Genomic DNA, 24,663 nt, shown 5'->3' with positions numbered 1-24,663 from the left:
CTCTCCCCGGTATTGGGGTGTCCTCGGGGTGTGGGGTCTCCTCTCTCCCCGGTATTGGGGTGTCCTCTCTCTCTCTCCGGTATTGGGGTGTCCTCTCTCTCCCCGGTATTGTCGGGGTGTCCTCGGGGTGTGGGGTCTCCTCTCTCCCCGGTATTGGGGTGTCCTCGGGGTGTGGGGTCTCCTCTCTCCCCGGTATTGGGGTGTCCTCTCTCTCTCTCCGGTATTGGGGTGTCCTCTCTCTCCCCGGTATTGTCGGGGTGTCCTCGGGGTGTGGGGTCTCCTCTCTCCCCGGTATTGTCGGGGTGTCCTCGGGGTGTGGGGTCTCCTCTCTCCCCGGTATTGGGGTGTCCTCGGGGTGTGGGGTCTCCTCTCTCCCCGGTATTGGGGTGTCCTCTCTCTCTCTCCGGTATTGGGGTGTCCTCTCTCTCCCCGGTATTGTCGGGGTGTCCTCGGGGTGTGGGGTCTCCTCTCTCCCCGGTATTGGGGTGTCCTCGGGGTGTGGGGTCTCCTCTCTCCCCGGTATTGGGGTGTCCTCTCTCTCTCTCCGGTATTGGGGTGTCCTCTCTCTCCCCGGTATTGTCGGGGTGTCCTCGGGGTGTGGGGTCTCCTCTCTCCCCGGTATTGTCGGGGTGTCCTCGGGGTGTGGGGTCTCCTCTCTCCCCGGTATTGGGGTGTCCTCGGAGTGCTGGGTGTGGGGTCTCCTCTCTCCCCGGTATTGGGGTGTCCTCGGGGTGTGGGGTCTCCTCTCTCCCCGGTATTGTCGGGGTGTGGGGTCTCCTCTCTCCCTGGTATTGGGGTGTCCTCGGAGCGCTGGGTGTGGGGTCTCCTCTCTCCCCGGTATTGGGGTGTCCTCGGGGTGTGGGGTCTCCTCTCTCCCCGGTATTGGGGTGTGGGGTCTCCTCTCTCCCCGGTATTGTCGGGGTGTCCTCGGGGTGTGGGGTCTCCTCTCTCCCCGGTATTGTCGGGGTGTCCTCGGGGTGTGGGGTCTCCTCTCTCCCCGGTATTGGGGTGTCCTCGGGGTGTGGGGTCTCCTCTCTCCCCGGTATTGGGGTGTCCTCGGGGTGTGGGGTCTCCTCTCTCTTTCCGGTATTGGGGTCTCCTCTCTCCCCGGTATTGGGGTGTCCTCGGGGTGTGGGGTCTCCTCTCTCCCCGGTATTGGGGTGTCCTCGGGGTGTGGGGTCTCCTCTCTCTCTCCGGTATTGGGGTCTCCTCTCTCCCCGGTATTGGGGTGTCCTCGGGGTGTGGGGTCTCCTCTCTCCCCGGTATTGGGGTGTCCTCGGAGCGCTGGGTGTGGGGTCTCCTCTCTCCCCGGTATTGGGGTGTCCTCGGAGTGCTGGGTGTGGGGTCTCCCCTCTCCCCGGTATTGGGGTGTCCTTGGAGTGCTGGGTGTGGGGTCTCCTCTCTCTCCCCGGTATTGGGGTGTCCTCGGGGTGTGGGGTCTCCTCTCTCCCCGGTATTGTCGGGGTGTGGGGTCTCCTCTCTCCCCGGTATTGGGGTGTCCTCGGGGTGTGGGGTCTCCTCTCTCCCCGGTATTGGGGTGTCCTCGGGGTGTGGGGTCTCCTCTCTCCCCGGTATTGTCGGGGTGTGGGGTCTCCTCTCTCCCCGGTATTGGGGTGTCCTCGGGGTGTGGGGTCTCCTCTCTCCCCGGTATTGGGGTGTCCTCGGGGTGTGGGGTCTCCTCTCTCCCCGGTATTGTCGGGGTGTGGGGTCTCCTCTCTCCCCGGTATTGGGGTGTCCTCGGGGTGTGGGGTCTCCTCTCTCTCTCCGGTATTGGGGTGTCCTCGGAGCGCGGGGTGTGGCGATCGCCTTCAGCACACAAGTCATGCAGAGCCGGCAGTTCCCGGTGTTTGTATCTGGTAATGGTGTCAGGATAATCCTCCTTTGTCCGCCGCTAATCCTCCGCACCGCAGGTTAATATTTAACAAGCCGATTGAAAACACAACACACATCCGTCGGGCTGCTCCCCACCCCCGCACGCACGTACTCGGCTCTACCGCCAGCAGTAATGGGGAAAGGAATCCTAATATGGCGGCCGGAGGGGATGGTACACATGTCGCTATAAATAAGTAAAAGTGTATAATGTGAAGATAAAATCGCTGGGTGCGGGTTGTAGGTCAGGATCACGGCTATCGAAGGTCATGCTCAGTGTACGTATGTTGTCTCCCCCCCCCCCCCCCCATTGGGATCTGAGATTTTCATACACACTGATGCCGGGACTCTTCTTGTTTTGTAGATCGTTCCGCTGAATCGGAAGGAAAAGAAGCGGAAGATCAGAGGAAGCAGAAGAAACGCCAAAACATCTCCGGACTGCACAAGTCAGTATCCAAAATGAGTCCTTCTGTAAAGTGCTCCTCTCATATATTGTATGGGGGGAGGGGCTGTGAAGTGCTCCTGTCATATTGTATGGGGGAGGGCTGTAAAGTGCTCCTGTCATATTGTATGAGGGGAGGGGCTGTGAAGTGCTCCTGTCATATTGTATGGGGGAGGGCTGTAAAGTGCTCCTGTCATATTGTATGAGGGGAGGGGCTGTGAAGTGCTCCTGTCATATTGTATGGGGGAGGGCTGTAAAGTGCTCCTGTCATATTGTATGAGGGGAGGGGCTGTGAAGTGCTCCTGTCATATTGTATGGGGGAGGGCTGTAAAGTGCTCCTGTCATATTGTATGGGGGAGGGCTGTAAAGTGCTCCTGTCATATTGTATGAGGGGAGGGGCTGTGAAGTGCTCCTGTCATATTGTATGGGGGAGGGCTGTAAAGTGCTCCTGTCATATTGTATGGGGGAGGGCTGTAAAGTGCTCCTGTCATATTGTATGGGGGAGGGCTGTAAAGTGCTCCTGTCATATTGTATGAGGGGAGGGCTGTAAAGTGCTCCTGTCATATTGTATGGGGGGGGGGGGGCTGTAAAGTGCTCCTGTCATATTGTATGGGGGGGGGGCTGTAAAGTGCTCCTGTCATATTGTATGGGGGGGGGCTGTAAAGTGCTCCTGTCATATTGTATGGGGGAGGGCTGTAAAGTGCTCCTGTCATATTGTATGAGGGGAGGGGCTGTAAAGTGCTCCTGTCATATTGTATGGGGGGAGGGCTGTAAAGTGCTCCTGTCATATTGTATGGGGGCAGGGCTGTAAAGTGCTCCTGTCATATTGTATGGGGGGAGGGCTGTAAAGTGCTCCTGTCATATTGTATGGGGGGAGGGCTGTAAAGTGCTCCTGTCATATTGTATGGGGGGGGGGGGCTGTGAAGTGCTCCTGTCATATTGTATGGGGGGAGGGCTGTGAAGTGCTCCTGTCATATTGTATGGGGGGGGGGGGGGGCTGTGAAGTGCTCCTGTCATATTGTATGGGGGGAGGGCTGTAAAGTGCTCCTGTCATATTGTATGGGGGGGCTGTAAAGTGCTCCTGTCATCTCGCAGCTGACCTTGTACAGCAAATGTGTGCAGGGTGGGTGTCAACTTCCATGGTGGTTGAGAGTTCTATGCTAAGAGCGCAGTTATTGTACAGTTACAGTGTGATGATCATACGGAGGCGATGCGGGGAATACCATGTGATGATCATACATAGGGAGGCGATGCGGGGAATGCCGTGTGATGATCATACATGGGGAGGCGATGCGGGGAATGGCGTGTGATGATCATACGGAGGCGATGCGGGGAATACCATGTGATGATCATACGGAGGTGATGCGGGGAATACCGTGTGATGATCATACATAGGGAGGCGATGCGGGGAATGCCGTGTGATGATCATACATGGGGAGGCGATGCGGGGAATGCCGTGTGATCATACATGGAGAGGTGATGCGGGGAATGCCGTGTGATGATCATACATGGGGAGGCGATGCGGGGAATGCCGTGTGATGATCATACATAGGGAGGCGATGCGGGGAATGCCGTGTGATGATCATACATGGAGAGGTGATGCGGGGAATGCCGTGTGATGATCATACATGGGGAGGCGATGCGGGGAATGCCGTGTGATGATCATACACGGGGAGGCGATGCGGGGAATGCCGTGTGATGATCATACATGGGGAGGTGATGCGGGGAATGCCGTGTGATGATCATACATGCGGAGGCGATGCGGGGAATGCCGTGTGATGATCATACGGAGGCGATGCGGGGAATACCATGTGATGATCATACATAGGGAGGCGATGCGGGGAATGCCATGTGATGATCATACATGGAGAGGCGATGCGGGGAATGGCGTGTGATGATCATACGGAGGCGATGCGGGGAATACCATGTGATGATCATACATGGGGAGGTGATGTGGGGAATGCCGTGTGATGATCATACATGGGGAGGTGATGTGGGGAATGCCGTGTGATGATCATACATGGGGAGGTGATGCGGGGAATGCCGTGTGATGATCATACATGGGGAGGCGATGCGGGGAATGCCGTGTGATGATCATACATGGGGAGGCGATGCGGGGAATGCCGTGTGATGATCATACATAGGGAGGCGATGCGGGGAATGCCGTGTGATGATCATACATGGGGAGGTGATGCGGGGAATGCCGTGTGATGATCATACATGGGGAGGCGATGCGGGGAATACCATGTGATCATACATGGGGAGGCGATGCGGGGAATGCCGTGTGATGATCATACATGGGGAGGTGATGTGGGGAATGCCGTGTGATGATCATACATGGGGAGGTGATGCGGGGAATGCCGTGTGATGATCATACATGGGGAGGCGATGCGGGGAATGCCGTGTGATGATCATACATGGGGAGGTGATGCGGGGAATGCCGTGTGATGATCATACATGGGGAGGTGATGCGGGGAATGCCGTGTGATGATCATACATGGGGAGGCGATGCGGGGAATGCCGTGTGATGATCATACATGGGGAGGCGATGCGGGGAATGCCGTGTGATGATCATACATGGGGAGGTGATGCGGGGAATGCCGTGTGATGATCATACATGGGGAGGCGATGCGGGGAATGCCGTGTGATGATCATACATGGGGAGGTGATGCGGGGAATGCCGTGTGATGATCATACATGGGGAGGCGATGCGGGGAATACCATGTGATCATACATGGGGAGGCGATGCGGGGAATGCCGTGTGATGATCATACATGGGGAGGTGATGCGGGGAATGCCGTGTGATGATCATACATGGGGAGGCGATGCGGGGAATACCATGTGATGATCATACGGAGGTGATGCGGGGAATACCATGTGATGATCATACATAGGGAGGCGATGCGGGGAATGCCGTGTGATGATCATACATGGGGAGGCGATGCGGGGAATGCCGTGTGATGATCATACATGCGGAGGCGATGCGGGGAATGCCGTGTGATGATCATACGGAGGCGATGCGGGGAATACCATGTGATGATCATACATAGGGAGGCGATGCGGGGAATGCCGTGTGATGATCATACATGGGGAGGCGATGCGGGGAATGCCGTGTGATGATCATACATGGGGAGGCGATGCGGGGAATGCCGTGTGATGATCATACGGAGGCGATGCGGGGAATACCATGTGATGATCATACATAGGGAGGCGATGCGGGGAATGCCGTGTGATGATCATACATGGGGAGGCGATGCGGGGAATGCCGTGTGATCATACATGGAGAGGTGATGCGGGGAATGCCGTGTGATGATCATACATGGGGAGGCGATGCGGGGAATGCCGTGTGATGATCATACACGGGGAGGCGATGCGGGGAATGCCGTGTGATGATCATACATGGGGAGGTGATGCGGGGAATGCCGTGTGATGATCATACATGCGGAGGCGATGCGGGGAATGCCGTGTGATGATCATACGGAGGCGATGCGGGGAATACCATGTGATGATCATACATAGGGAGGCGATGCGGGGAATGCCATGTGATGATCATACATGGAGAGGCGATGCGGGGAATGGCGTGTGATGATCATACGGAGGCGATGCGGGGAATACCATGTGATGATCATACATGGGGAGGTGATGTGGGGAATGCCGTGTGATGATCATACATGGGGAGGTGATGTGGGGAATGCCGTGTGATGATCATACATGGGGAGGCGATGCGGGGAATGCCGTGTGATGATCATACATAGGGAGGCGATGCGGGGAATGCCGTGTGATGATCATACATGGGGAGGCGATGCGGGGAATGCCGTGTGATGATCATACATGGGGAGGCGATGCGGGGAATGCCGTGTGATGATCATACATAGGGAGGCGATGCGGGGAATGCCGTGTGATGATCATACATGGGGAGGTGATGCGGGGAATGCCGTGTGATGATCATACATGGGGAGGCGATGCGGGGAATACCATGTGATCATACATGGGGAGGCGATGCGGGGAATGCCGTGTGATGATCATACATGGGGAGGTGATGTGGGGAATGCCGTGTGATGATCATACATGGGGAGGTGATGCGGGGAATGCCGTGTGATGATCATACATGGGGAGGCGATGCGGGGAATACCATGTGATCATACATGGGGAGGCGATGCGGGGAATGCCGTGTGATGATCATACATGGGGAGGTGATGCGGGGAATGCTGTGTGATGATCATACATGGGGAGGCGATGCGGGGAATACCATGTGATCATACATGGGGAGGCGATGCGGGGAAAGCCATGTGATGATCATACGGAGGCGATGCGGGGAATGCCGTGTGATCATACGGAGGCGATGCGGGGAATGCCGTGTGATCATACGGAGGCGATGCGGGGAATGGCGTGTGATGATCATACGGAGGCGATGCGGGGAATGGCGTGTGATCATACGGAGGCGATGCGGGGAATGCCGTGTGATGATCATACATGGAGAGGCGATGCGGGGAATGGCGTGTGATGATCATACGGAGGCGATGCGGGGAATACCATGTGATGATCATACATGGGGAGGTGATGTGGGGAATGCCGTGTGATGATCATACATGGGGAGGTGATGTGGGGAATGCCGTGTGATGATCATACATGGGGAGGTGATGCGGGGAATGCCGTGTGATGATCATACATGGGGAGGCGATGCGGGGAATGCCGTGTGATGATCATACATGGGGAGGCGATGCGGGGAATGCCGTGTGATGATCATACATAGGGAGGCGATGCGGGGAATGCCGTGTGATGATCATACATGGGGAGGTGATGCGGGGAATGCCGTGTGATGATCATACATGGGGAGGCGATGTGGGGAATGCCGTGTGATGATCATACATAGGGAGGCGATGCGGGGAATGCCGTGTGATGATCATACATGGGGAGGTGATGCGGGGAATGCCGTGTGATGATCATACATGGGGAGGTGATGCGGGGAATGCCGTGTGATGATCATACATGGGGAGGCGATGCGGGGAATACCATGTGATCATACATGGGGAGGCGATGCGGGGAATGCCGTGTGATGATCATACATGGGGAGGTGATGCGGGGAATGCCGTGTGATGATCATACATGGGGAGGCGATGCGGGGAATACCATGTGATCATACATGGGGAGGCGATGCGGGGAAAGCCATGTGATGATCATACGGAGGCGATGCGGGGAATGCCGTGTGATCATACGGAGGCGATGCGGGGAATGCCGTGTGATCATACGGAGGCGATGCGGGGAATGGCGTGTGATGATCATATGGAGGCGATGCGGGGAATGGCGTGTGATCATACGGAGGCGATGCGGGGAATGCCGTGTGATGATCATACATGGGGAGGCAATGCGGGGAATGGCGTGTGATGATCATACGGAGGCGATGCGGGGAATGGCGTGTGATGATCATACGGAGGCGATGCGGGGAATGCCGTGTGAATGGATGAGGTGTGTACAGAGCCGGTTACATAATCCTCTTGTCTTCTGATGGAAGATTATAGGAGAACGGGGGAGGGGGGAGCGGATGTGCTCCGGTATTGTGTGCCGCCGCCTCTCCTCACACCCGTGTATTGTACATCCCGGATTACATAACATTTCTAATCTCTGTGCTGAGAGCGTACAGATCATATACCTGACACCGGATCACCCCCTCCCCCGCCATATATTGTTACCAGCAAAACACGTGCTGATCTCTTATTTATGTGCAGCCCGGACTCTGCTGGCCTGTCTGGGTTGGATGGACTCCATAGTCTGAGCACCCAAACCAGTTATCAATCATTCCCTGTCTGGTATCAGAAGGGGGCGCTATTCCTATGTACAGTGCGCCTGACCCCAGTGTGCACATACAAAACTGAGAAACTCTTTACAGGGTCAGTCCATTGTTTGAATGTTGCAACATCTCATGATTGATGTGTATTCACTGAAGTCTGCAGAGCATTGCACCCTCCATCAATGCGTCTTGGGTGCAATGTACAGGTTCTAGCTATGTACCCCCCCCCCAATCCTCAGGTCTGTATGGAGGAGCGGTCCTGCTGTTATGGGGCGTGAGGATGTTGGGGGAGAAGGGATCCCCAGAGCACTCTGCATAGCACACTGGACATGTATATTCTATTGAGCAATACCGGACCCTGAAGATGGTGGGTGGAGCTACACATAGCCGTGCTAAATTAAAATGATAGAAATTTGTTAAAGATAATTTACAGTATCTCACAAAAGTAAGTACACCCCATCACTCACATTGGTGTAAATCTTTTCTTCTCTCTTTTCATGTGACAACACTGAAGAAATGACACTTGTCTACAATGTAAAGTAGTGAGTGTACAGCTTGTATAACAGTGTAAATTTGCTGTCCCCTCAAAATAACTCAACACACAGCCATTAATGTCTAAACCGCTGGCAACAAAAGTCAGTACACCCCTAAGTGAAAATGTCCAAATTGGGCCCAAAGTGTCAATATTTTGTGTGGCCTCCATTATTTTCCAGCACTGCCTTAACCCTCTTGGGCATGGAGGTCACCAGAGCTTCACAGGTTGTCACTGGAGTCCTCTTCCCCTCCTCCATGATGACATCACAGAGCTGGTGGATGTTAGAGACCTTGCGCTCCTCCACCTTCCGTTTGAGGATGTCCCACAGATGATCAATAGGGTTTAGATCTGGAGACATGCTTGGCCAGTCCATCACCTTTACCCTCAGCTTCTTTAGCAAGGCAGTGGTGGTCTTGGAGGTATGTTTGGGGTGGTTATCATGTTGGAATACTGCCCTGCGGTCCAGTCTCTGAAGGGAGGGGATCATGCTCTGCTTCAGTATATCACAGTACATGTTGGCATTCATGGTTCCCTCAATGATCTGTAGCCCCCCAGTGCCGGTAGCACTCATGTAGCCCCAGACCATGACACTCCCACCACCATGCTTGACTGTAGACAAGACACACTTGTCTTTGTCCTCCTCACCTGGTTGCCCCCACACACGCTTGTCACCATCTGAACCAAATACGTTTATCTTGGTCTCATCAGACCACAGGACATGGTTCAAGTAATCCATCTCCTTAGTCTGCTTGTCTTCAGCAAACTGTTTGTGGACTTTCTTGTGCATCATCTTTAGAAGAGGCTTCCTTCTGGGATGACAGCCATGTAGACCAATTTGATGCAGTGTGCGGCGTATGGTCTGAGCACTGACAGGCTGACCCCCCACCCCTACAACCTCTGCAGCAATGCTGGCAGCACTCATACGTCTATTTCCCAAAGACAACCTCTGGATATGACGCTGAGCACGTGACCTCAACTTCTTTGGTGGACCATGGTGAGGCCTGTTCTGAGTGGAACCTGTCCTGTTATACCGCTGTATGGTCTTGGCCACCGTGCTGCTGCTCAGTTTCAGGGTCTTGGCAATCTTCTTATAGCCTAGGCCATCTTTATGTAGAGCAACAATTCTTTTTTTCAGATCCTCCTGTTGAACTTCCAGTGACCAGTATGAGAGAGTGAGAGCGATAACACCAAATTTAACACACCTGCTCTCCATTCACACCTGAGACCTTGTAACACTAACGAGTCACATGACACTGGGGAGGGAAAATGGCTAATTGGGCCTAATTTGGAGATTTTCACTTAGGGGTGTACTTACTTTTGTTGCCAGCGGTTTAGACATTAATGGCTGTGTGTTGAGTTATTTTGAGGGGACAGTAAATTTACACTGTTATACAAGCTGTACACTCACTACTTTACATTGTAGACAAGTGTCATTTCTTCAGTGTTGTCACATGAAAAGATTTACACAAATGTCACTGAGGGGTGTACTTACTTTTGGGTGATACTGTATATAATGGGGGTTGGGGTTTTTTTGTGATGGTGTATGAGACCACGCTTCATGTGGCACCCTAAATATGGATGTAACATGAAAAAAACTTGGTCAGAAAAGTTGAACTTGGTCTTTACAGGGTCAGTTCATCCAGAAGTGATACTTGAAGCGGACCTTTGCCCCATTTTCTTGGGGTCCCCTCTCCTGCTTGTCCCCCCCTTTACACTCGGGGGGGGCTCTGCGAAGCATGTCTGTGGATGTGCAGGGATTCGGCTCTATGTACAGACATACCATTGGGCTCTTCCCATATCCCTATATACAGTGAGCCGTGCGCCCGTGTCCAACTTTTGTAGAATAGTAATAAATGCAGCAAAATTGATCTCATGATTGATGTGCATTTACTACTTAAAGCCCGCAGAGCATTGCACTCCCAACCGCCCCCCCCGACTCAGGTCTGTATGGAGTAGTGGGCCTATGGTTATGAGGTGGGAGGATGTTGCAATAGGACTACAGAGAGGGAGAAGGGATCCCCGGAGCACAATGCATAGCACACTGGATGTGTAGTTTTTTTCAGTGGCTCTATCAATGTCTTTCCTCCCTCCAGACTCAGGTATGTATGGAGGAGTGGACCTGTTATGGGGTGGGAAGATGTTGTGGCAGGACTACAGAGCAGAGAAGGGAAGAGGGATCCCCGGAGCACAATGCATAGCACACTGGATGTGTAGTTCTTTCTATTCAGCAATCCGGACCTTGGTGACATGTCTGTACAGGTGGAGCCACAATAAAAAATAGTACAGATCTGCTGGAATATGCACTCCCACCCTGCGATTTAGATAAGGGGGGGTTGGTTGGGTTTTGGGGATGCTGTATGTGAGCAAATGTCACTGGGGTGTCTGCCAAGACTGCACATGTCTGTACATGTGTGGGGGGATCCAGCACATGTGTGAACATATTGTGGGGCTCTACCAGGTCCCATATTCCTATCACACCTAGAACCCCCCCCCCCCCCCCAGTGTGTCTGTACATGTGGCAGAGAAGAACAAGGCTGGACTCGCTGTCATTATTCTCGGGGTGGAGAGAAGTTCCGGGTGGAACATTGTGGGATAAATCCCTTCAGTAAGATGAAGGAAGTGATTTAGTTTGGTGATATTGCTTCCTCCTCATTATTGATTATGTATCCAGAACTGCCTTTTTTTTTTTTTTTTTTTTTTTGTAATAATTCACAAAAATTCCATTTCACAGAAATCTTCATTTGTTGGACGGCAAAGAAAACGACCCGCGTTTGGTGGATGCAGAAAATGCGGTTATATCTTTCCCACCGATAGTGACAAGACGCAGGTGAGTTACCTGAACCTATAGGAGGAAATGAGAAGAGGAAGGAGGAGAGGGGTGTAGAAAGGTTCTGTCATTACTCCGTCCCAAACATGATCAGTAGGGATGAGGTCAGGACATGGGGGGGGGTTTGTGGTCATGTCTTTATGGGGCTGGCTTTGTACACGGGGGGGGGGGGGGGCACAGTCATGTGTTTATGGAGCTGGCTTTGTACACGGGGGGGGGGGGGGGGGGGGCACAGTCATGTGTTTATGGAGCTGGCTTTGTACACGGGGGGGGCACAGTCATGTCTTTATGGAGCTGGCTTTGTACACGAGGGGGGGGGGGGGTTTGTGGTCATGTCTTTATGGGGCTGGCTTTGTACACGAGGGGGGGGGGGCACAGTCATGTCCTTATGGAGCTGGCTTTGTACACGAGGGGGGGGGGGGGGGGGCACAGTCATGTCTTTATGGAGCTGGCTTTGTACACGAGGGGGGGCACAGTCATGTCATTATGGAGCTGGCTTTGTACACGGGGGGGGGGGGGGGGGGCACAGTCATGTCTTTATGGAGCTGGCTTTGTACACGAGGGGGGGCACAGTCATGTCATTATGGAGCTGGCTTTGTACACGGGGGGGGGGGGGGGGGGCACAGTCATGTCTTTATGGAGCTGGCTTTGTACACGAGGGGGGGGGGGGGGGGGCACAGTCATGCTGGAACAGAAAAGGGTCTTCACCAAAGGGAAAAACAGTAACCTCCACGCCAATGGTGTCAATAGTGTTTTAGAATATAATCATCATAATTTATAAACAAGATTGAAAAAAATGGTAATGACCGTGAAAAAGTGTGCAATTGATAGATACCTATACCAAGCAGCTCCCCTGATTTGAACAAATATGTCAAAAATGTAAGTAATATAAATAGAGGGCGCTAGAGGCTAAAAAAAAAATAAAAATTGTTTGAATAGACTAATACAAAAAAACCCAAAAAAATGAGCTAAATTAAAATATAAAAAATATAAAATACCAATCACAGTGAATGAATATGTTGAAAAAAACAAACAATGTAGTGATGACAATAATATTGATTAATTGTCCCAATCCAGTGAAGTATTGCAAACTAAAAAGAGTGATATCTTCACAATATGTTCAAAAAATATGTTCAAAAATATGTGCCAAGTTCTTGCCGTTGATAGAAAGAATTCCGTCACCAAATAAGAAAGATTACACCATGAAGTATAAGATATCTGCTTACCAGATACCAATGACCCCTTTAGTTAAAAAGCGAGTCACTAGCGCTTGTGCAGGATTGTGCCTGCTCACATGGAGGGCTGAATACTCGGATGATGCTTTAGGCATGGATCCCTCCCGTCCCACTCATTCAGGTCAAGGATATAGGGAAACAAACAGAGTCTCCATAGCGTAAAACCATTTAATATAAAATTGAAATACCATAAAAAACGCCAAATGGCCTCTTACATTTGTAGGTGCCCACCCGGCACTGGGGCTGTTCGTATATCAGGGTAGAATGGTGTCATGGACCCATCACATCGCCTCGTAAGCGGCGTGCGTTTCACCCAGTACGGATGTACCACCAGAGGATCCGGACGTTGGATGGCGAAGGAAACAGCGGTACGTGGTCACGTGTGTTTCCTTCGCCATCCAACGTCTGGATCCTCTGGTGGTACATCCGTACTGGGTGAAACGCACGCCGCTTATGAGGCGATGTGATGGGTCCATGACACCATTCTACCCTGATATACGAACAGCCCCAGTGCCGGGTGGGCACCTACAAATGTAAGAGGCCATTTGGAGTTTTTTATGGTATTTCAATTTTATATTAAATGGTTTTACGCTATGGAGACTCTGTTTGTTTCCCTATATCCTTGACCTGAATGAGTGGGACGGGAGGGATCCATGCCTAAAGCATCATCCGAGTATTCAGCCCTCCATGTGAGCAGGCACAATCCTGCACAAGCGCTAGTGACTCGCTTTTTAACTAAAGGGGTCATTGGTATCTGGTAAGCAGATATCTTATACTTCATGGTGTAATCTTTCTTATTTGGTGACGGAATTCTTTCTATCAACGGCAAGAACTTGGCACATATTTTTGAACATATTTTTTGAACATATTGTGAAGATATCACTCTTTTTAGTTTGCAATACTTCACTGGATTGGGACAATTAATCAATATTATTGTCATCACTACATTGTTTGTTTTTTTCAACATATTCATTCACTGTGATTGGTATTTTATATTTTTTATATTTTAATTTAGCTCATTTTTTGGGTTTTTTTTGTATTAGTCTATTCAAACAATTTTTTTTTTTTAGCCTCTAACGCCCTCTATTTATATTACTTCACCAAAGGGGCCCATCCATTAGGGGGCGCCACCCACCTATCCATGTGACCGGCCCCCTTATCTACATTTGTGGCACTGAATGCATGGATTTCATTGGGGGGGGGGGGGGTTGTCTGTGTTGTGTGTGTGTGTGTTTTTTTTTTTTTTTTTTTTTTTTCTTTTGAAGTATGTGATTAGAGCCCACCCAGTTGTGTGAAAATAACGAATGAATATTTGCTATTTTTCACACTGAATCTTCTCCCGGCCAATCAGGAGGCAGGTTGAGACCCGTTTCCCGATTGTCCAAAACGACAATCGATCCATTGGACCACGGCGAGGAGGAGGGAGGAAATGTGGAGGCTGCCAGAGGAGATGCAGGGGGGGGGGGGGCTGGTCCCAAAGGTGATCAGTAGGGATGAGGTCAGGGCTCTGTGCAGGACACTTGAGTTCTTCCACACCAAACTGGTCACACCATGTCTTTATGGAGCTGGCTTTGTACATGGGGGAGGGGGGGGGGCACAGTCATGTCTTTATGGAGCTGGCTTTGTATCTTGTTACCACGAGGTTGGAAGAGCACAATTGTCTAAACTAGGAGTACTCAACTTTTTTGGGGACCAGGGCCCAGTAAATGATTCCAGAACCTTCCATGCCCCAACAGTAGAGGATAAAGTTTATACTCGTACAATAAAAGTATATGGGGATGGAAAACCTGTATTGAAATGCTGGAAGACTCTGGATGGGTTTTTTTTTAAGAGACTGGGGGAGACACTGTGAAAGGGTGAGGCTGGGGGCTCTCAGGGGGCCTTGGAGGTCACTATAGAAGATTGGGGGTCACTTCACAAGCTGGGAGACCATGCAGGAGATTAAGGGATCTTCAGCTGCCTGGAAGCCCCAGGAGAGGGGAGGCTGCAGCCCGGAGGTGGACCATCGCCTGGTGGTTGAGATTCATTGGTCTACAATGAAGGATGGACTATTACCAGGACCCTTCATTGGAGACACCTGAACCCCTTCATTGTAGGAGGAAAGAGGGGGTGTTGGTTCACATACTTTTGGCCATATAGGGTATTATACAAATAATAGCACTATAAGAATAGTTTAAAGAATATATATATAGGTTCTAGTACCCTCCCCCACTCTATCCTGAACTAAAAGCCATTGGTTGGATTTGGGTTTTAAAGGAACACTGACCTCCTGTAGAACACAATTGGATTACAATGACAACCGTTCTTCTTCCACAGATCACCAAATCCCCCCCCCCCTCCCCCCCCAGGCCCTCTTGTTGGAGGTGACCAGCGGCAGAAGTCTGCAGACCTGTAAAGATGTCATGGAGGCTCTGATTGAGGTAAGTGCCCGTCTCCATTGGTTTTCTTGGACGGTTGGGGCCATTTGGACCCCACTAGATAAAGCCTGCATTGTATATACATTCCTGGAGGTGTCGGTGCATCGGACTCCAGATCAGAACTTTTATAATGATGGGACATTAAGGACTGTATACAATGTGTGCAGCCGCTCCCCCACCCCCATATAATATGTAGATGGAAGGTAAAGAGGCCATTCATCCATCTAAACTGTCTGTCTGTGTGTGTGATTATACAGATAGATAGATAGAGATATCTATAATATATATATATATATATAGAGAGAGAGAGAGAGAGAGAGAGATCTCTATCCTCCCCTCCCCAGAGGATAGCAGCAACCCCCCTCCTCCATATAAGTTGGGGGTGTGTATAGGTCTTCATGTATGGTGTGGAGGGGCAAACTAACTGGTGGGTATAGCTGAATAATGATAGCACCCCCCCCCCTTTTATATATTGTGTGCAAGGGGCAGACTAACCGGGTATAGATGCAGAAAAAGAGGAGAGCCCCCCCTCCAGAGGATAGCAAAGCTGAGGGATCAATACTAGTAGATTATTATTATTGTTATTGCTGCTGTTATTATTATTATTATTATTAATAATAATAATACAATGTTACTAATACTACTATTAAAGGATTTGTAAACCCTCGAGGTTTGCATTCTATGCATTAAGGTGAAAAACCTTCTGTGCAGTGCCCCCCCCCACAAGAGCCCCCCTTTTTTCTTACCTGAAGCCCGATCTGTTCCACCGATGGGGATGAGCACAGCGGCTCCAGCCGCCATCTCGGGTCCTCATTAGATAAATTGATAACAGCAGGAGCCATTGGCTCCCAGGGCTGCCAATCAAATTTAGTGACGTGGGGGGGGGGGGGGGGCGACTCCTGCTGTCTGTGTCAATGGACGCAGCAGCAGGAATCGGGAGCACGCCCGCACGGATGCCCAAATTAAAAAGCGGCTTTCCATTGGGGCACCTGATGAAGGGGAGGAGCGCTGTCAGGGGACCCCAGAAGAGGAGGATCGGGGCCCCTCTGTGCAAAACCATTACACAGAGCAGGTAAGTATAATATGTTTATTATTTTTATACCTTGATCTGTGCCGCCAATGGAGGATGTGTCCTCCTCTCCCCTCCTCCCTGCCAGCAATCCGCCCCTCCACTACGCCCCCCCCTCCTCCGCCCTCCTGCTATCTCTCTTATTATTAGAAATCTCTTGCACAGTGGCGGACTGATAACTCATGGGGCCCCCGGGCAATCAGAGATTATGGGGCCACACAGTATACAATCACACAGTATACACATACATGTACACACAGTATACAATCACACAGTATACACATACATGTACACACAGTATACAATCACACAGTATACACATACATGTACACACAGTATACAATCACACAGTATACACAGACATGTACACACAGTATACAATCACACAGTATACACAGACATGTACACACAGTATACAATCACACAGTATACACAGACATGTACACACAGTATACAATCACATAGTATACACAGACAGATGTAAAAAAAACACAGATTTATACATACTGTCCCTGGTTTTACTGAGGCTGGCAACCCTGATGGGGCCCCCTAGTGGCTCAATGGTCAGTCCGCACCCCTGCTCTTGTATGACATAGTGGGGATCTCCCGCGGTGTCGGGTATTGTATATCAGAACACTGAGTGTTGATGCCCCGCCTCCCGGTATTGTGATTGACAGCGCACTGTTCCTATACCGGAGGGAGGCGGGACATCAGCGTGTTCTGATATACTATACCTGACACATTGGGAGATCCCCGCTCTGTCATACAACTGATTGCTAATAATAATCCCCGCTCTGCACAGAGATGGCGGGCGGAGGGGCGGATTGCTGGCAGGGAGGAGGGGATAGGAGGACACCTCCTCCATGGGCGGCACAGACCGGGGGCTGGGAGACGCCTTCCGCCCACAACAAGATGTCTACTTCCCCCCTTTGCTCGGCTTTCAGAGGACAACAAGGGGGCGTGTCAGACCGCTGGCTGAGCTGAGGAGAGGGATAGACGCCGGCGGTCCTACAAACAGGATGTCAGCAGCCAATAACGGTTTTTCAGCAAGTTCAGCGGCCTATTACAGAGGAACTACAAAGCTCAGAAGAACATGGATAGCAAAGTTGGTGAAGGTAGGAAATCAGCAACAAGGACATGGAAAAACATTTGGCCGGAGTTCTGCTTTAATACCGTGTATTGCCCCCTTTAACATCAATGACAGCTTGAAGTCTTTTGTGGTATTTGTGGATGAGGCTCTTTATCTTCTCAGATGGTTCCTCTTGGCACAAAGCCTCCAGTTCCTGTAAATTCTTGGGCTGTCTTCCATGAACGGCACGTTTGAGATCTCCCCAGAGGGGCTCAATGATATTGAGGTCAGGAGACTGAGATGGCCACTCCAGAACCTTCACTTTATTCTGCTGTAGCCAATGACAGGTGGACTTGGCCTTGTGTTTTGGATCATTGTCATGTTGGAATGTCCAAGTCCGTCCCATGAGCAGCTTCCTGGCTGATGAATGAAATGTTCCTCCAGTATTATTTGATAACATATTGCATTCATCTTGCCATCAATTTTGACCAAATTTCCTGTCCCTTTGTAGCTCACACATCCCCAAAACATCAGCGATCCACCTCCGTGTTTCACAGTAGGTATATAAAATAGATGGTGCAGAGCTAAAAATCAAGTCCATAAGTTAAACAATCAAACAGTATCCATGTGATCTTCAGTGATGATACAACATGAAGATATCTCCGTGGGCATATGTGAACCCTCCACCAATGGTAAAGATGGCCTCTCACCTTAGCACAGGGACCCTTTAATTACAGAGGGTCAGATAAGACTTCCCTTGCGGGTAAAATGGATGTTAAACAGCAAATCCTGACCAGTCTGGATACAGCAATAGACAATATCTACGTGAGTGACTCCCAAGGGGCATGGATCAGAAGGTCAGAATGCAGGAGATTTTGTGGAAAGGTGAATGGGTAGGGGTACAATGTACCCCATACTCATTCACATAGGGTGGGGGGCTGGGATCTGGGGGCTCCCAGATTCCAATAAGCCCCTCGCCCACAGACCCCGACAACCACCGGGCAAGGGTTGTCGGGAAGAGGCCCTTGTCCTCATCAACATGGGGACGAGGTGCTTTGGGGTGGGGGGCGCAGGGCCCCCCCCTGCCCCAAAGCACCAACCCCCCCATGTTGAGGTCATGTGGCTTAGTATGGTCCGGGAGGGGGAGGCGTTATTCATATTCTCTGAAAAATGGCCAAGAAATCGTAAATTCTGCCAGGGTATGTAAACTTATGAGCCCAACTGTATGTAATACATGGAGAGGCGTGGTGGAGACCGCAGAGCTAATAGAGGAGATGAGGGTCAGAGAGTGAGGACAGGATAAGTTGTTGGTGGTCAGAGTGAGGACAGGATACATTGTTAGGGGGCAGAGAGTGAGGACAGGATACATTGTTGGGGGTCAGAGAGTGAGGACAGGATACATTGTTGGGGGTCAGAGAGTGAGGACAGGATACATTGTTGGCGGTCAGAGAGTGAGGACAGGATACATTGTTGGTGGTCAGAGAGTGAGGACAGGATAAGTTGTTGGTGGTCAGAGAGTGAGGACAGGATACATTGTTGGCGGTCAGAGAGTGAGGACAGGATACATTGTTGGTGGGGAGAGAGTGAGGACAGGATACATTGTTGGTGGTCAGAGAGTGAGGACAGGATACATTGTTGGGGGTCAGAGAGTGAGGACAGGATACATTGTTAGGGGGCAGAGAGTGAGGACAGGATACATTGTTGGGGGTCAGAGAGTGAGGACAGGATACATTGTTGGCGGTCAGAGAGTGAGGACAGGATACATTGTTGGTGGGGAGAGAGTGAGGACAGGATACATTGTTGGTGGGGAGAGAGTGAGGACAGGATACATTGTTGGTGGGGAGAGAGTGAGGACAGGATACATTGTTGGGGGTCAGAGAGTGAGGACAGGATACATTGTTGGGGGTCAGAGAGTGAGGACAGGATACATTGTTGGGGGTCAGAGTGAGGACAGGATACATTGTTGGCGGTCAGAGAGTGAGGACAGGATACATTGTTGGTGGGGAGAGAGTGAGGACAGGATACATTGTTGGGGGTCAGAGAGTGAGGACAGGATACATTGTTGGCGGTCAGAGAGTGAGGACAGGATACATTGTTGGTGGGGAGAGAGTGAGGACAGGATACATTGTTGGCGGTCAGAGAGTGAGGACAGGATACATTGTTGGGGGTCAGAGAGTGAGGACAGGGTACATTGTTGGGGGTCAGAGAGTGAGGACAGGATACATTGTTGGCGGTCAGAGAGTGAGGACAGGATACATTGTTGGCGGTCAGAGAGTGAGGACAGGATACATTGTTGGTTGTCAGAGAGTGAGGACAGGATACATTGTTGGCGGTCAGAGAGTGAGGACAGGATACATTGTTGGGGGGTCAGAGAGTGAGGACAGGATACATTGTTGGTTGTCAGAGAGTGAGGACAGGATACATTGTTGGCGGTCAGAGAGTGAGGACAGGATACATTGTTGGGGGTCAGAGAGTGAGGACAGGATACATTGTTGGGGGTCAGAGAGTGAGGACAGGATACATTGTTGGGGGTCAGAGAGTGAGGACAGGATACATTGTTGGTGGTCAGAGAGTGAGGACAGGGTACATTGTTGGGGGTCAGAGAGTGAGGACAGGATACATTGTTGGCGGTCAGAGAGTGAGGACAGGATACATTGTTGGAGGTCAGAGAGTGAGGACAGGATACATTGTTGGTGGGGAGAGAGTGAGGACAGGATACATTGTTGGTTGTCAGAGAGTGAGGACAGGATACATTGTTGGTTGTCAGAGAGTGAGGACAGGATACATTGTTGGCGGTCAGAGAGTGAGGACAGGATACATTGTTGGCGGTCAGAGAGTGAGGACAGGATACATTGTTGGAGGCCATAGAGTGAGGACAGGATACATTGTTGGTTGTCAGAGAGTGAGGACAGGATACATTGTTGGTTGTCAGAGAGTGAGGACAGGATACAATGTTGGCGGTCAGAGAGTGAGGACAGGATACAATGTTGGCGGTCAGAGAGTGAGGACAGGATACATTGTTGGCGGTCAGAGAGTGAGGACAGGATACATTGTTGGCGGTCAGAGAGTGAGGACAGGATACATTGTTGGCGGTCAGAGAGTGAGGACAGGATCCATTGTTGGCGGTCAGAGAGTGAGGACAGGATCCATTGGTGGAGGCCATAGAGTGAGGACAGGATACATTGTTGGTTGTCAGAGAGTGAGGACAGGATACATTGTTGGCGGTCAGAGAGTGAGGACAGGATACATTGTTGGTTGTCAGAGAGTGAGGACAGGATACATTGTTGGCGGTCAGAGAGTGAGGACAGGATACATTGTTGGGGGTCAGAGAGTGAGGACAGGATACATTGTTGGGGGTCAGAGAGTGAGGACAGGATACATTGTTGGGGGTCAGAGAGTGAGGACAGGATACATTGTTGGGGGTCAGAGAGTGAGGACAGGATACATTGTTGGGGGTCAGAGAGTGAGGACAGGATACATTGTTGGTGGTCAGAGAGTGAGGACAGGATACATTGTTGGCGGTCAGAGAGTGAGGACAGGATACATTGTTGGCGGTCAGAGAGTGAGGACAGGATACATTGTTGGGGGTCAGAGAGTGAGGACAGGATACATTGTTGGGGGTCAGAGAGTGAGGACAGGATACATTGTTGGCGGTCAGAGAGTGAGGACAGGATACATTGTTGGGGGTCAGAGAGTGAGGACAGGATACATTGTTGGGGGTCAGAGAGTGAGGACAGGATACATTGTTGGCGGTCAGAGACCCCCAGATCTCCTCATAAAGAGGACCTGTCATTCCTAATTTCTATTACATGACATGTAATGGGAATAAAAGTGATAAAGAAAAAAATAAATAAAATGAAAGGGATAGTGTAAAAATTAAAAGGTAAAATAGATAAAAAATTATTATATATATATATATATATATGTGAAGTGCCCGATCGTCATGCTTGGATGCAGAAGCGAGCGCATATGTAAGGTATGCCGCCAACATCGGAGCGAGAGCAACAATTCTATCACTAGACCTCCTCTGTCTGTAACTCTAAACAGGTAACCTGTAAAGGCGTTTTTAGCGTCATTTTTTTTTTTTTTTAAAGTACTGTAGTTTGTCCCCATTCCACAAGTGTGCGCAAATTTTCAAGTGTGACATGTTTGGTATCTATTTACTCGGCGTAACCTCATCTTTTTAATTATACAAAAAGGATTCTAACTATTTTGTGTGGGTTTTTTTCCTATTAAAGGGTATTTTTTTCCAAAACAATTGAATTTGAAAAGTTGCTGGGCAAATACTGTGTGACATAAAAAATTGCAACAATCGCCATTTTATTCCATAGGGTCTGTGCTAAAAAATAAAAATAAAATTATAATGTTTTTGGGGGGTTTATAAGTCATTTTCTAGTATAAAATACAGATTTAAACTTGTAAACATAAAGTGTCAGACAAGCCGGGTCAGTAAGGGGTTGTATCTCCGCTTTGTATACAGAGGATGTGTCTGGAATTTGTCTTCTTTTAGTGTTACAATGTATTTTCTTATAATAATGATGATCTCTGTGGTGTGTTTTCTTCCTATACACAGAATAAATAAATGATGGAAGTCGGATACAGAACATCCGGAGGACTCGGACCCCCCGGAGCGCCCCCAGCTGGTGCTGGAACAAGTGGGCATCACCGACATGGAGGACAACCTGAAGGTCCGGTACCCATCCAAGACCGACCTGAACCTCAGCGCTTCCTCCTTTGTATGAAATGTCTTCTCCTCCAGCAACCAATCACATCCTTCCATTGTCAGATAAGAATGACGATCGGACGCGGAGGGGTCGCTGGGAGTGAAATGAACGATTTCCGTCTCTACAGGAAACTCCGAATTTCTCCGCCATTTCCAGCGTTTTCGTATTTCTAGAGATACACAAGGAAACCTCATTTCTTTTTATTCTCATTATTTCTTTTTTTCTATGTTGGATGTTTTGTTGGCCTTTTCCTGGTGTAGAGATATGAAATATCGCCGCCATTGTTTGTGATATCAGCCAAAATAAACTGCCAGCTCACAAATGGGGATTTCTTGGTGATGTTATTAAGGTGTCATTCAGATGGGGGAGGGGTGGGGGGGTGTTGGGGGAAGGTGACCCTTGGTACAACCGCCAAACACAACCCAATAAAATAGGGGCCACAACTACATGCGATGCGATCGTGGTGGTGCGGAATTTTTTAGGGTGAAAACGTCGGGAGGTGACCAATCACATCCTCACCACATGTCAAATGCCTCTGAAAAGCATTCCACTACTGGATTGCTTTTCAGAAGCAGAAGGGGCTGCCACATGTATGGCAGTAGGATGAGGAATAGTGCCCCATCATTGGTGTCAGTGGGAGGAATAGTGCCCCATCATTGGTATCAGTGAGAGGAATAGTGCCCCATCATTGGTATCAGTGGGAGGAATAGTGCCCCATCATTGGTATCAGTGGGAGGAATAGTGTCCCATCATTGGTATCAGTGGGGGAATAGTGTCCCATCATTGGTGTCAGTGGGAGGAATAGTGTCCTATCATTGGTATCAGTGGGAGGAATAGTGCCCCATCATTGGTATCAGTGGGAGGAATAGTGTCCCATCATTGGTGTCAGTGGGAGGAATAGTGTCCCATCATTGGTATCAGTGGGAGGAATAGTGTCCCATCATTGGTATCAGTGGGAGGAATAGTGCCCCATCATTGGTGTCAGTGGGAGGAATAGTGCCCCATCATTGGTGTCAGTAGGAGGAATAGTGCCCCATCATTGGTATCAGTGGGAGGAATAGTGCCCCATCATTGGTGTCAGTGGGAGGAATAGTGCCCCATCATTGGTATCAGTGGGAGGAATAGTGTCCCATCATTGGTATCAGTGGGAGGAATAGTGTCCCATCATTGGTATCAGTGGGAGGAATAGTGTCCCATCATTGGTATCAGTGGGAGGAATAGTGTCCCATCATTGGTATCAGTGAGAGGAATAGTGCCCCATCATTGGTATCAGTGGGAGGAATAGTGTCCCATCATTGGTATCAGTGGGAGGAATAGTGCCCCATCATTGGTATCAGTGGGAGGAATAGTGCCCCATCATTGGTATCAGTGGGAGGAATAGTGCCCTATCATTGGTATCAGTGGGAGGAATAGTGCCCCATCATTGGTATCAGTGGGAGGAATAGTGTCCCATCATTGGTGTCAGTGGGAGGAATAGTGTCCCATCATTGGTATCAGTGGGAGGAATAGTGTCCCATCATTGGTATCAGTGGGAGGAATAGTGCCCCATCATTGGTATCAGTGGGAGGAATAGTGCCCCATCATTGGTGTCAGTGGGAGGAATAGTGCTCCATCATTGGTATCAGTGGGAGGAATAGTGCCCCATCATTGGTGTCAGTGGGAGGAATAGTGCTCCATCATTGGTATCAGTGGGAGGAATAGTGCCCCATCATTGGTGTCAGTGGGAGGAATAGTGCCCCATCATTGGTATCAGTGGGAGGAATAGTGTCCCATCATTGGTATCAGTGGGAGGAATAGTGCCCCATCATTGGTATCAGTGGGAGGAATAGTGCCCCATCATTGGTATCAGTGGGGGGAATAGTGTCCCATCATTGGTGTCGGTGGGAGGAATAGTGCCCCATCATTGGTATCAGTGGGAGGAATAGTGTCCCATCATTGGTGTCAGTGGGAGGAATAGTGTCCCATCATTGGTATCAGTGGGGGGAATAGTGTCCCATCATTGGTGTCGGTGGGAGGAATAGTGCCCCATCATTGGTATCAGTGGGAGGAATAGTGTCCCATCATTGGTATCAGTGGGAGGAATAGTGTCCCATCATTGGTGTCGGTGGGAGGAATAGTGCCCCATCATTGGTATCAGTGGGAGGAATAGTGTCCCATCATTGGTGTCAGTGGGAGGAATAGTGTCCCATCATTGGTGTCAGTGGGAGGAATAGTGCCCCATCATTGGTATCAGTGGGGGGAATAGTGCCCCATCATTGGTATCAGTGGGAGGAATAGTGTCCCATCATTGGTGTCGGTGGGAGGAATAGTGCCCCATCATTGGTATCAGTGGGAGGAATAGTGCCCCATCATTGGTGTCGGTGGGAGGAATAGTGCCCCATCATTGGTGTCAGTGGGAGGGGAATAGTGCTCCTTCATTGGTGTCAGTGGGAGGGGAATAGTACCCCATCATTGGTGTCAGTGGGGGGGAATAGTGCCCCATTATTGGTGTCAGTGGGGGGGAATAGTGCCCCATCATTGGTGTCAGGGGGGGGGGATAGTACCCCATCATTGGTGTCAGGGGGGGGGATAGTGCCCCATCATTGGTGTCAGTGGGTGGGGGGAGGGGAATAGTACCCCATCATTGGTGTCAGTGGGAGGGGAATAGTGCCCCATTATTGGTGTCAGTGGGGGGGGGAATAGTGCCCC

General features: G+C 50.4%; 1 protein-coding gene across 3 annotated transcripts in view; it reads left to right on the top strand.

Moving 5' to 3' along the window:
• Nucleotides 1-24,663, top strand: part of LRRC47 (leucine rich repeat containing 47) — a 106,170-nt gene that overhangs the window by 9,440 nt on the left and 72,067 nt on the right. The window contains exons 1-5 of one of the 3 annotated variants that reach the window (XR_012236420.1): nt 1,926-2,147; nt 2,234-2,315; nt 11,366-11,461; nt 15,013-15,116; nt 21,825-22,297. Coding sequence is in view for 1 of the 3 variants with exons in the window: in XM_073603703.1 (XP_073459804.1) it covers nt 2,234-2,315; nt 11,366-11,461; nt 15,013-15,091 (257 nt within the window). In the remaining 2 variants the exon portion in view is untranslated. Of the gene's footprint in view, nt 1-1,925; nt 2,148-2,233; nt 2,316-11,365; nt 11,462-15,012; nt 15,117-21,824; nt 22,298-24,663 lie in introns of those variants that run through there. The other 2 variants (XM_073603703.1, XR_012236419.1) reach the window with 2 other exon arrangements.

The sequence above is a fragment of the Aquarana catesbeiana genome, linkage group LG10, assembly GCF_042186555.1.
Source record: "Aquarana catesbeiana isolate 2022-GZ linkage group LG10, ASM4218655v1, whole genome shotgun sequence".
NCBI classification, from domain to species: Eukaryota; Metazoa; Chordata; class Amphibia; order Anura; family Ranidae; genus Aquarana; species Aquarana catesbeiana.
Note: the sequence above shows the minus strand (reverse complement) of the source record. Positions and strands in the feature narration are given on the sequence as shown.